This window comes from Hoplias malabaricus, chromosome Y, assembly GCF_029633855.1.
Source record: "Hoplias malabaricus isolate fHopMal1 chromosome Y, fHopMal1.hap1, whole genome shotgun sequence".
NCBI lineage: Eukaryota > Metazoa > Chordata > Actinopteri > Characiformes > Erythrinidae > Hoplias > Hoplias malabaricus.
The window spans coordinates 77,383,354-77,396,059 of NC_089820.1; the positions used below are offsets into that span (position 1 = coordinate 77,383,354).

General features: G+C 37.7%; 1 protein-coding gene across 1 annotated transcript; it reads left to right on the forward strand.

The window, feature by feature from the left end:
- The first annotated feature begins 812 nt into the window (after positions 1-812).
- Positions 813-11,460, forward strand: LOC136678760 (polymeric immunoglobulin receptor-like). The gene is made up of 7 exons (XM_066656893.1): positions 813-918; positions 1,058-1,372; positions 1,470-1,778; positions 7,021-7,112; positions 8,711-8,740; positions 9,196-9,222; positions 11,068-11,460. The coding sequence occupies exons 1-7, from the start codon at positions 885-887 to the stop codon at positions 11,131-11,133; spliced, it is 873 nt and encodes a 290-aa protein (XP_066512990.1). The 5' UTR covers positions 813-884; the 3' UTR covers positions 11,134-11,460.
- The last annotated feature ends 1,246 nt before the right edge of the window (positions 11,461-12,706 follow it).

The window sequence follows — 12,706 nt, forward strand, 5'->3', positions numbered from 1 at the left end:
CCATATTGACTTTCAGAGGTCCACAAAACACCAAAACCCAACACAGTGTTAATAATAAGTCCAGCCAGAAGACTAGAATTAAAATGGTCTGCGTGGCCGTTTTTGGAGGCAGAATGTTGTCATCCTCTGTTGCGGTTACGGCTGAGTAGCAACAGTGCAAGTGAGCACTCTTCACCAGAACAAAGGTGATAAAAGCAGATGCTCCCCCATACACACTGGATTGAAAAACCAGGCTCTTCCATTTCTGAAGAATGAGAGAGAACTGCGACAACAGGCCTTTTGCTAGCAATTAGGGCTGAGCACTACCAGTCCAGTCAGCACTACAAGGCTGTAGTTAGCTTCTCCATGTCAGAAAAGTCAGTCCAGTGTAGATTATTGTCATGTCTTACTATATGTCAGGGGCCATTTTTGTTGAAGAATGTGTTATTTTCTCAGTAGAGGAAGAGGTGGGTTGCTTTCTCCTGAACATTTTGCACTGCAATCCACCATCTTGCATACCCAAAGCTTTGTGGGTGGCCACTGTCTTGTCTCATGACGGGAACAAAACAAATATGGGGAAGGTCAACGTTTCCACAGGGTGTGAGTAAAGGGCATATGCAGCTGCCCTGAGAGTGAACACGGGGAGTGAAAAGGGGCTGAGAACAGCACAATACAGTCTGTGGCTTCTTCCTCTGATTAGGACACTTTTACTCCACTACATCTTTACATAGAAATGAGCTGTTTGCCACTATGAAATGTGGAAAACATCAGAAGGTGGAGCAGTAAGTTCCTGTATTCCATTATGTTATGAGCTCATTTGAGTTATAACAAAAAGGAACTGGTTCTGCTGCTTCAGCCACAATTCTAAGGACACAGAGGAGAGGAGCAGCAAGAAAACCTTCAGCATGTTCCTTCTGTTCTTCATTTACTTTATTCAGAGTAAGTAAACGTTCAGATATATTACTTAGTACACATCCGGTTTATAGCTCCAAATATTATTTATTGGAAGAGACACGGGGGCACTTTTGGAAGAAAATGTTGTTTAAGTAATTTTACTGTTCGGTTTTTGTTATTCCAGACATTGAATGTGAAAGGATGTTAATGCTTCAGCCTGGATCATCTGTGACTATTCCATGTCCCTATGGTAATGAATATGACAAACACAGGAAATACTGGTGCTATCATGCTGGAGGAGATTTCAATAGCTGTAAGATTCGTGCTTATGCCAATACGACAAATGATAAATTAGTAGTCACTGACTCCCCAGTTCAGAGTCTCTTTACAGTGACAATGAGAGATCTGCAGGATGGAGACACTGGAAAATACTGGTGTGTTGTGGAGATTGACATGGGGGCAGATCTTAATGAAGCCATGTTTATCAAAGTCAAATCAGGTAATAATTTAAAAACAGCAAATATTACATACTGTAAATGATGTTTCACTGTAGTGAACCCAGGCATTCTTTCTAAATCACCCATGTCTGTGTCCAGAACCTGATCTGTCTGTGGTGAAGAGTAGTGTAACTGGTCAGGAAGGAGGCAATGTCAGTGTCCAGTGTCTGTACAGTTCTCAGCATCAGAAAGAAAAGAAGCAATGGTGCAGATCTAAAGACGAGAGGTGCTACACAGTGGGGAGGTCTAAGACATCCCAGAATTCATTAGTGCAGCTCAGTGATGATGGAATAAGGTCCTTTACTGTGGAGATGAGTGAACTGAAGAAGAGTGATGCTGGCTGGTACTGGTGTAAATCTAAATATCTACAGATTCCTGTTCATCTCAGTGTCATCGATGCACCTCCAGGTACGACCACATATGATAATTTGATTTCAGGAATTTCCTTACAAAGACTGGTGAAGTTTTTTAGGATTTGGGTTAAATCCTTTTAACCCCAAAAATGTAACGTGCAAAAAGTCAAGAAACCCTCTGGTTTAAACAGTAATCATTTTCTTTAATGACTCTTTTTTATGTTATGATTATGTTAACGTTATGATGGTACAGTGCCTTGTGAAAGTATTCTGCCCCTTGAACTTTTCAACCTTTTGCCACATTTCAGGCTTCAAACATAAAGATATAAAATTACATTTTTTTGTGAAGAATCAACAACAAGTGGGACACAATCATGAAGTGGAATGAAATTTATTGGATGTGTCAAACTTTAACAAATAAAAAACTGAAAAGTGGGGTGTGCAATATTATTCGGCCCCTTTACTTTCAGTGCAGCAAACTCACTCCAGAAGTTCAGTGAGGATTTCTGAATGATCCAATGTTGTCCCAAATGACTGATGATGATAAATAGAATCCACCTGTGTGTGATCAAGTCTCTGTATAAATACACCTTCTCTGTGATAGTCTCAGGGTACTGTTCAAAGTGCAGAGAGCATCATGAAGACCAAGAAACACACCAGGCAGGTCCAAGATACTGTTGTGGAGACGTTTAAAGCCGGATTTGGATACAAAAAGATTTCCCAAGCTTTAAACATCCCAAGGAGCACTTTGCAAGATCATATTGAAATGGAAGGAGTATTAGACCACTGCAAATCTACCAAGACCTGGCCGTCCCTCTAAACTTTCATCTTGAACAAGGAGAAGACTGATCAGAGATGCAGCCAAGAGGCCCATGATCACTCTGGGTGAACTGCAGAGATCTATAGCTGAGGTGGGAGAGTCTGTCCATAGGACAACAATCAGTCGTACACTGCACAAATCTGGCCTTTATGGAAGCGTGGCAAGAAGAAAGCCATTTCTCAAAGATATCTATAAAAAAATCTCATTTAATGTTTGCCACAAGCCACCTGGGAGACACCAAACCTGTGGAAGAAGGTGCACTGGTCAGATGAAACCAAAATCAAACTGTTTGGCCACAATGCAAAATGATATGTTTGGCGTAAAAGCAACACAGCTCATCACACTGAACACACCCTCCACACTGTCAAACAGGGTGGTGGCAGTATCATGGTTTGGGCCTGCGTTTCGTCAGCAGGGACAGGGAAGATGGTCAAAATTGATGGGAAGGTGGATGGGGCCAAATACAGGACCATTCTGGAAGAAAACCTGTTGGAGTCTGCAAGAGACCTGAGACTGGGATTTATCCTCCAAGACAATGATCCAAAACATAAAGCCAAATCTAGAATGGAATGGTTCACAAACGTATCCAGGTGTTGGAACAGCCAAGTCAAAGTCCGGACCTGAATCCAATTGAGAATCTGTGGAAAGAGCTGAAGACTGCTGTTCACAAACACTCTCCATCCAACCTCACTGAGCTCGAGCTGTTTTATAAGGAAGAATGGGCAAGAATTTCAGTCTCTCGATGTGCAAAACTGATAGACATACCCCAAGCGACTTGCAGCTGTAATTGCAGCAAAATGTGGTGCTACAAAGTATTAACGCAAGGGGCCGAATAATATTGCACGCCCCACTTTTCAGTTTTTTATTTGTTAAAGTTTGACACATCCAATAAATTTCATTCCACTTCACGATTGTGTCCCACTTGTTGTTGATTCTTCACAAAAAATTACAATCTTATATCTTTATTTTTGAAGCCTGAAATGTGGCAAAAGGTTGAAAAGTTCAAGGGGGCCGAATACTTTTGCAAGTCACTGTAATTATACGGACACCTAGTGACCTGCATGTGTCAGAGATTCTGTCCTTATTTTAAAGATGCTATTTCACATTCTGTTAGTAACTGTCACACTAAAGCAACACAATCTCAGACCAAAACAAACACTTAAGCCAAAATTCAGCCATATCTCCACCCTCCCATCCAACAGACGAGCACAATGATGCTCAACAACAAATCATGTTTATTCCAGCCAGGCATTCGTAAAAACAGACATGTAACATTTAGCCATCGGGTTACTCACTGAGGAGTAGAAATGCCAGTTCAGAATCATGGTGGAGGCCTCCAACAGCTTTGCTTTGACACCTACTTTGGTCCAAACAGTGCCTTAGACCATGGTCCAGAATAAAGAACTTTTAAAGAAAAATTTGGTCTGATCTAAAGAAATGGTCTCTGTCCAGATCAAACAGAGCTAAGTTCTGGTTTATGTGCAGTGTGAATACACATTTGGTTTGAACATTTAGACAAATTCACTGACTTTACACCAAAAAAGTGTAGGAAACATGTAAAACCTTTAATTTAACTGTAAATGAATTACTATCACTTTCCTTAAGACAAAACAGTATCATAATTTGATACAAACATTTTAGTCATGTTTCAATGTTCAATCAAACGAGCAAGCAATTAAATTTTAATTTAAGCACTTTTCAAAACACAACATCATCTCAAAGCTACTTTAAAGAGATCTGGGTAATGGTGGCAAGGAAAAACTCCCCAAGAACACGAGGAAGAAACCTTGAGAGGAACCAAGATCCATAACCCATCCTGTTAGCAGATTGTTTATCATTTAAAGCATTGTATTTGTTAACTGACAACTATGTACATGTAAATAAAGGCTAATAAACGGACACTAAAAATGTATTTTATGACATGAATACAAACACACATCAAAAACTGAACTAGCATAAACCTCACTAGCATGTGCTAGCTAACGTTATTTTTTTAATTACTTGCTAAATTGCTAAAGAAAGGTTAGTAAAATTAGTAGCGTCAGCTGCAGCATAAATGAAGTATTTAGCAACTGGTTCTCAGCAGAATGACCACATAGGTTTCTGTGAAAAAAATAAAGTGCCGTTTACACAAGCATGGTCAGAGCACTTCACCACAAGACTGTGCAGATAGGGCTAACTGTGGTAGAAGGGTACTGTGTATTCCAGGAGGATTCTATCATATACTTAATGTAATCTGTTCCTCACCCCATTAGGTTTAGATAACACAGCTACTTCCTTCAGCTGTATCAAATCACATCTTTCATTTTTGGGACTATTTCTCTGCACTTCACCTTATAAACGCCAAACAAGAGGTCAAACCCAGCAGGGTCTAAACAGGCCGTTTTGCTTTGGCTTCCACTTTAGAGGCCAGACTGTTGTAGCTTAAGCTGTAATGAAGCAGGAAAATGATTTGGACATGATTTCATAGCCTCCTCTTACAAAACCTCATCCACAGTCTATTTTAGATGCACATATATTTAAACACAAAATAGTATAGCACCTTTGTGTAGACTTAAAGGGTCCAGTTTCTCACATGTTTGTGTGCGTTAACTATGTATAAAACTCAGTGAGAGACAAAAGAGTGCAAAATACAGACAGATTGAAAGAGTAATAATGAAAAGAAAGAAACAAAACTAATAAGAGAGAGTGAAAGAGAAGGAAAAAGAGTGCAAGCGTGGAGACTGAAAGATTATGACAGAAACAATGTTAGAGAACAGAGGTAAGGAGGAGTGAAAGAAGAGTGATCAGAGAGAATGGAAAAAGAAATGGGGAGAAAAAAACACAAGTGTACAGGCAGTGAACGAATAAGAGAATATTAGTGACAGAACAGAGGAATATAGGAGTGAAAGAAGAGAGAGAGCAAAGAGGGAATGAAACAGTGATGAGGAGAAAAAATGGCAGAAAGAGCACAAGAGCGAAGATGGAGATGAAACTAAAAATTGAGAGGAAAAAGTAATAAGAAAACAGAAAGGTAAAAAATACACGAGAATGGTGTGAGAAAGCTCAGGCCTTGCAGTCTCTAATAGTCTGAGTGGCTACTCTTTCACAAACCACAGTTTCCTGTTAAAGAGCTGCTTTCACACAACTTCTCTGTCTCTCTCGGTCTCTCTCTCTCTCTCTCTCTCTCTCTCTCTCTCTCTCTCTCTCTCTCTTTCTCTCTCTCTCTCTCTCTCACACACACACACACACACACACACACACACATATACATACACACTCACACACACTCAGAGCCTCAACACCCTGCTCGGCCATTGCTCCAGTCAACAGCCTTCAGTGCAACACTGTGAGAATGAACGCGTTAGGGATCACTGTCCTTTTACTGAACGTTGGTGCCGCTGGTAAGACCTGGTTTATTTCTTTGTGATTTGATTAGATTTTAAATTAGATTACATTTATAATAGAACATTTTCATATCTCTTCATCTCTGAAACAGTCAGTGTTGTAGACACCAGTGTCTGGTCAGTTTTAAACTTTCTGTGGTCAAAAATGATTAAAAACATATTTACAAAAATAGATTTACTTTTTTCTCACAGTTTCAGAAATTTAGTCGGTTCTGTTAGTTTTGCGGTTCCTCTGTACCTTAACTGACATACGATGATTCGGTTACTGACATACACCCCCCCCCCTCCCCCACCACCACCGTCAACATTTTGTAAATATAATTTTATGAAATGAAAAACATAGTACAATATTATGATATGTATTGAAACATTGTGGATATTTCATTTTAAATATTTCTCTCAGTTTTGTAAACCAACATGGAAATAAGTCAAATTTAATACTATGAGAATTATACGAATAAATGTAATCCATAAAATAAAATTAAAAAAATTAATTTGAATGAAAATGGAAATCACCTAGAACTGTTTTTACATAATTTACATTTTTGCTTCAAATTATAAAATTAATTAGATAACTGTATGATCTCAGAGTTTATATATATTTAGTGTATTTCATGATTATTTTATAATTATGATAACAATAGAATTTATATCTGGATAAAAACTGTGTAGGAAAAATATGAAAAACTGAGACTGTCTGCAGTTTATCATGTGAATGCCTAAAGAATATTTTACAATCTCTTTGTCAAGAATTGTAATGTACTCATTTTAAAAAAAAGGTCAGTTGTAATGTTGCTTAAGAAACATCATGCGCAGAAACCCAAAAATATTTTTACTTTTTTTTGTTGCGCTGGGCTGTGTATTACATAATAAAGGTTTAGCAAATGTCTATTGTGTCTTATATGAACAATTCAGTTAAAAACATATACATTTAATGTTACTCAGAGAGTTGAAAATTGAATTTTAAAACATAAAATATAATTAAATTTATTGTAATTACATAATCCTTATATATATTTGTATACAGACATTTTACATATGTTTGTGTACAGAGAGTAAAGGATCTAAGGAAATTTGAAACTTTTTTTCAGCCGCTATTGAAAACGGAGGAGTGTGTTATATTCTGGATGGGATTCTGGTCATCTACGGCATTATTCTGACCATCCTCTACTGCAGACTGAGGGTGAGTCCATCTTCATTTACAGCTAGTGGTCAAAGCACTGTTCGTATTAAACATATATTTACATATTTTAACATTTTTAAATCAGAAACACAGAATCCTAACAAATTTTGGATTTAGTTTCTTCAGTCTTAAAGGTTCAGTGAGAAAAACAGCCTGCTCCTTTCTAAAGGAGAAGCTAGGAAATGGTTGTGTAAAAACGGAATTCTTTTTTGGTTCATGAAGTCGCACAGATGCACAAAGCGGACTTAAGGGAACTTAAGGTTACTGTTCCTTTAAAAAACCAAAACAGAAGCATTTTCAATAGAAAGCTTTCAGATGATGGAGGCACCACTGACTTACTGACAACGACACAGGCAAAAGCAGCCTTTTTACGGTCAGTATCTCTGTATGTGTGAGTGTGTGTGCGTGTGTGTGTGTGTGTGAAGCAGCAATCATGAAATAGGGTTGCACTACCACCTAGTTCTTTTTTTTTTTTTTTTTTTTTTTTGCGTATGTCCGATGACTTCATCTGCAGAAAATAACATGCTGCAATATGTCACACGTTGCTCCTTTTTAACTTGAAAGTTATACTCAAAATATAGCAGAACACTTTGTGAACATTGATGTGAGAGTGTGAAAGAATTGAAGGGCGGCTTGATGGTCCTACAGGTAGTGTCTCTACTGCACAGCTGCAGGGGCCCGGGCCCTGGGTTCGATGTTTTCCTCGGTCTCTGTGAGGTGTTAGGTGTGTTCTTCCTGTGACTACGTGGGTTTCCTCTGGATGCTCTAGTAGCCTTCCACAGTCCAAAAGACTAGGTGGATTGGCGGAGTGGAATTGTCCACAGGTCTGAGTGTCAGTTTGAATCACTCTGATTGAGTGAGTGAATAGGAGAGTGGTGTAGGTGTGAGCGTGTGTGACTGGATGGACGTGTGATGTCCTGTGATGGACTGGCACCTTATCCAGGGTGTGTTCCTGTTTGATTCATTGAACCACTGAGTTCACAGTTAGTGGTGAGTAGATAAAGGAAACAGAACTATGAATATAAACTCACCCTGAGTTACATTTATGGCAGAGACTGCACTGTGTGGCCAAAAGTTTGTGGACACAAGTCATCCAAAAACTTCTTCTGGTAACATTCAGCTCCATCACTTCCCCTTTCACACAGTAATAGCCTCTGTTCTTCTGGGAAGGCTTTAGACTTGATGTTAAATCATTTCTGTGAGTATTTGATGGCATTCAGACATGACTACTGTAGAGCGGCCAGGTACATAATATTAGTTGCTTAAGATCTGAATCACAAAATTCACTCGCAGCTGCTACAGAGCATCTCATGTTATTTCATGCGTTTCTACAGAGATTCTACACAAATTTGAATGTCTGTGTCAACAGAAGGTGTCTAGAAATATCTAGAAATATCTGGACATATTGTGTTTTTCTTCATTATATATTATGTATTTAAAGATATGTTTTAAGCCCAAACCTTGGGAATTATAATCTTAAATAATGCATTTGATTGAAAACTCTATTTTGTGTGTTTTTATAGTGTGTATACTATTGTAAACAACAATAATAACAACCCCATTACAACAATGATAATAATGACTATTGTGCTTTGCAGATGCGTGGAAACACAAGCAACCAGGCAGAGGTAGGGACCCACCCTTTTAAAAGGGTATCTATTTAATCTTTTGGTCTATGTCCCCACCGTCTGTTCCTCACTTCCTCTGTGAGGCTGTGTGCTCTTGGTTCTGCTTCCTGTGTGAGTACTGACCACTAACAGATATTTATATACACACACATATACACATACCTCAGCGTTTCCACAGAACTCCACAACAAATATATGGCTGCTCTCTAAACTCAGAGAGAGCATTAAAAAGACTGCGCTTTGTTACCTACTTATGTCGCCATTCTGTCTGAGATCATCCCAAAATAACACTCCTTTAAAAAGTTTGGAGATAGAAACAGGAACTGATGCTTGTTTTTTGATAGGAAGATGACACCACTTACCACAAAACTGGAACAAGACACGCCACATAGTCTTGAGAAACTTTGGTCACAGAAATATTTTAATCAAACTTTTTATTTTCTCTCTTAAATTAGGAGAAACAAGGAGAAGGCATCTACCAGGTAAGTTACCAGTACAGAAAAAACCCAATTCCCAATTTATTGTTGTCATCAAGTCAAAATCTCAATAATTCCACTGTTTTCATACAATGCTGGCTTTTACGACATGTGAACACTTAATGACAAATGAACAAGTAGAAACAATCCAAAAATAAAAGCAGTTCCATTCAAATACATTTATTTTATTTCATTATTTCCACAAAAAAATTCAAAGTCATTCAGTGTGGTCTGGTGTGATTAGCTCTGTCCTACAGAAATGTCTCAACCAGAATGGTTCACAAAAGAAGCAGGCATTTGAAGATTGTCTTAAGTTTTAATCTTTCAGAACATGTGAACACTGTACTGTCCAAAAGATTTAGGCACCCAATCAATGGTCACTGCCATTTCCCTCTACTGGCTACGTCTGCCTCAGTCTCACAATGCTAGCAAGCTTGCAACGGCAGGCTAATTGATTGTTTATTAGCCTGTTTGCTATATATTTTTATTGTCTATTTTATTGCTATATAATTTTATTTATTTATTCTCTTTGGAAGTGGAATATTTAATCTAACCTCTTGAGAAATATTCCCTAAAAAATAAATAATCTGAACTTGGTGGAGTTTAAGTAAATTAAATGTAAAGTCTCAAATTTAAGCCCAAAGTGTAGACAGCTAACTTCAGCCCAAAGTTTACTTCTCCCTCAGCTCTGTTCCTAATATTCAGGCTTGACTTTGACTTTAACTTATCTAGCTAAACCAGGGGTCGACAACCCGCGGCTCTTTGATCCCTCTGATGCCCCTCAGCTTTTGAAAATAATTAATGAGTATTTAATTAAAATGTTTTTAATGTTAGTTCGTTTATTTTCACAATGTAATTATATGACGATTATGGCGATCTTGTAACATCTAAAATATTTTAATATTTGAAATATTTTTGTCGCTTTTAATATACGTCACAACTTCTAACGTGCGACACCCGCTAGTGTGCGGTTTCTTGTACTTTTTGACAGCTGACTGCATTTTTGTTTGCTGCCAGTGGATAATTTAAGTTGGGCGGGTTTTTTTCCCCATTACTACAAGGACTCAAATAGCCATTGAGTATTTTACATAACCGTCAACACAACGTCTTTTTCCTAGTTAAAAATGTTTTTTTTTTCATTACGACGAAGACTCAAATACACATTAAGTTTTTTACTTAACCGTCAACACAACATCTATTTTTCGGAGTTAAAAATATTTTGTTGCGTGCAGAAATGTTATTTCATTTTCTCAGCAGTCGTTCATTGATTTCATAAATGTAACACAGTATAGTTTGTTTATACACAGCACAAAGGCAAAAATAACCCTGTTTTATAATATGAAATAACCCAGTGTTATTTCATTTAGAGTTTCAAAAGGGTTTTGTGGCTCCCAGTGTTTTCTTTACTGTGTGAAATGGGTCCAAATGGCTCTTTGAAAGGTTGCCAACCCCTGAGCTAAACTAATAAATTCTGCTTTGTGGAATAGCCCCTGCTTCCCAAATAAATAAATAACAGAACAACAGTTTGAAGAAGTACTTTACATTCTTAAGGAAACAAACATGCCAGTAAACACAGAGAGCGAAACTGAGGTCAGCAATAAGTATTGAGGAAATGTTCATATGTTGTATGATATGTCGGTAATGTAATTAGTGTGACAGGCCTATCCATATATCATAACTATAATATGTAAAATATTTGTTTAATGAAATCTGGTAATGAAGATTTAAATATAAGACTAATATATTTCTCTCTCTCTCTCTCTCACACACACACACACACACACACACACACACACACACACACACACACACACACACACACACTCACACACACCACACACACACAAACAGGGTCTGAAGCCTCATGCTCAGGACACCTATGAGACCCTCAACGTGAAGAAGAAGGGATTTGCGTAAATGATTCCACTGCTTTTTTTTTCTTCCCCACTATTTACTGAGAACTGTTCCAATAATAATACTGCATTCATGCTTCTGTTTTATATGCAATGTTTAAGGTATTTTAACTTTTGTTTTTATATAATGCTTGTTTTAATAGTTAATAGATTCACATATTACTAGAAACTAAAACTAGACTTTTTACATAAAAAGATTCTCTAGATTAGGAATATTTTGCAGGTTGCTTGCCTGTTAGATGCATAGAATTCATTTTAAAAGGAAGTGGAAATGATAAATGTACAGTGAAAATATTGCATTGATAAACTTACATTAACTTAATAAACATAAAACCTTTAAAGAAAATACATTTCAGAAGAGTCTGTCTGTGTGTGGGACTGACTGAAATAAACGCTATCAGGTGCACAAGCAAAACCATAACAACCATGGGAGATTATAGCAATACCCTATAGAAAATCAATAAAAGTATATATTTACAGTATTCTGGGACATTGGAGAATTTGATTGCTCTCAGCCACAAAAAGGTTTCTGAGGTCAGGCCCAGAGAAGATCACTGTGTTTATATTCTGGACTGTCGTAAATATATACAGTACATTCATCGACGTTTGCAAGGAATGTAGTGCCAGCATGCGGCCACTAGATGTCGCTATTTTACAGAGGAAAGAGTATTAGCACAGGTTATAGTGCTTTGTTCATTCATTCGTGCTGTAAACGCTTATTGAGTTCAGGGTCGCGGTTGGGCCCAAGCCTACCCGGAATCACTGGGCGCAAGGCAGGAACACACCCTGCATGGGTATTTTTTATAAATGGACCATTGATACTCACATTGGTCTTTGCACTACTGTATTGCGGCACATATTCCCTCTGTGATTATTTGCTCTCTGTCTCATCCGTTTTAAGCAGTGCCAGGTTCACCCTTTTGCTAGATCTCCCTCAATCTCACAAAGCTAACAACTGGGCAAGAGAAAACTAGCACATGAGAATAGCGAGAGAAACATCTGCCCAGCTAGATAGTGATACTGAAGTATGTAGAATAAAAAACCTTTGTGCAAAAAAATAAAAATAAATATATATATACCAGTCCGAATTGAAAATGATTAGAAAAAAAAACTTTGGTTTGGGTGTAAAATTAAAACAGGTTGCAAATTCAAAACCTGTTGAAAAGCACTAAATCATTCAAAGACGAGTGGAAACTGTTACTGCAGCAAAAGGGAGGTGGCCTCTTTATTCCCTTGAAAATGTTTATAACCTAAAAAATGGTGTGACCAGACATTTGCTGAACCCTGGGGTCTATTTGGACACTAGTTTCAAAGAGGTATGGGGTTTTATTTACAACAACTTATCCGTGCAGGTTTAACTGTGAGTGATTTGCATCAGAACAGGTCTGTCTGGTCCTCCAGCTATTGGCAAACACAAACACGTCTGAAAAGTTCACGGTCTTTAGCACGCATCTAAATCCACCACCATCTTGAACTTTTTTTAGGACCTGTTCAAAAGTTTAGAAACATCTTTTCAAATGACAGGTTTGATTTTGTAAGTGAAAATAAATGAGCATAACATCCATAGAGGACATTGT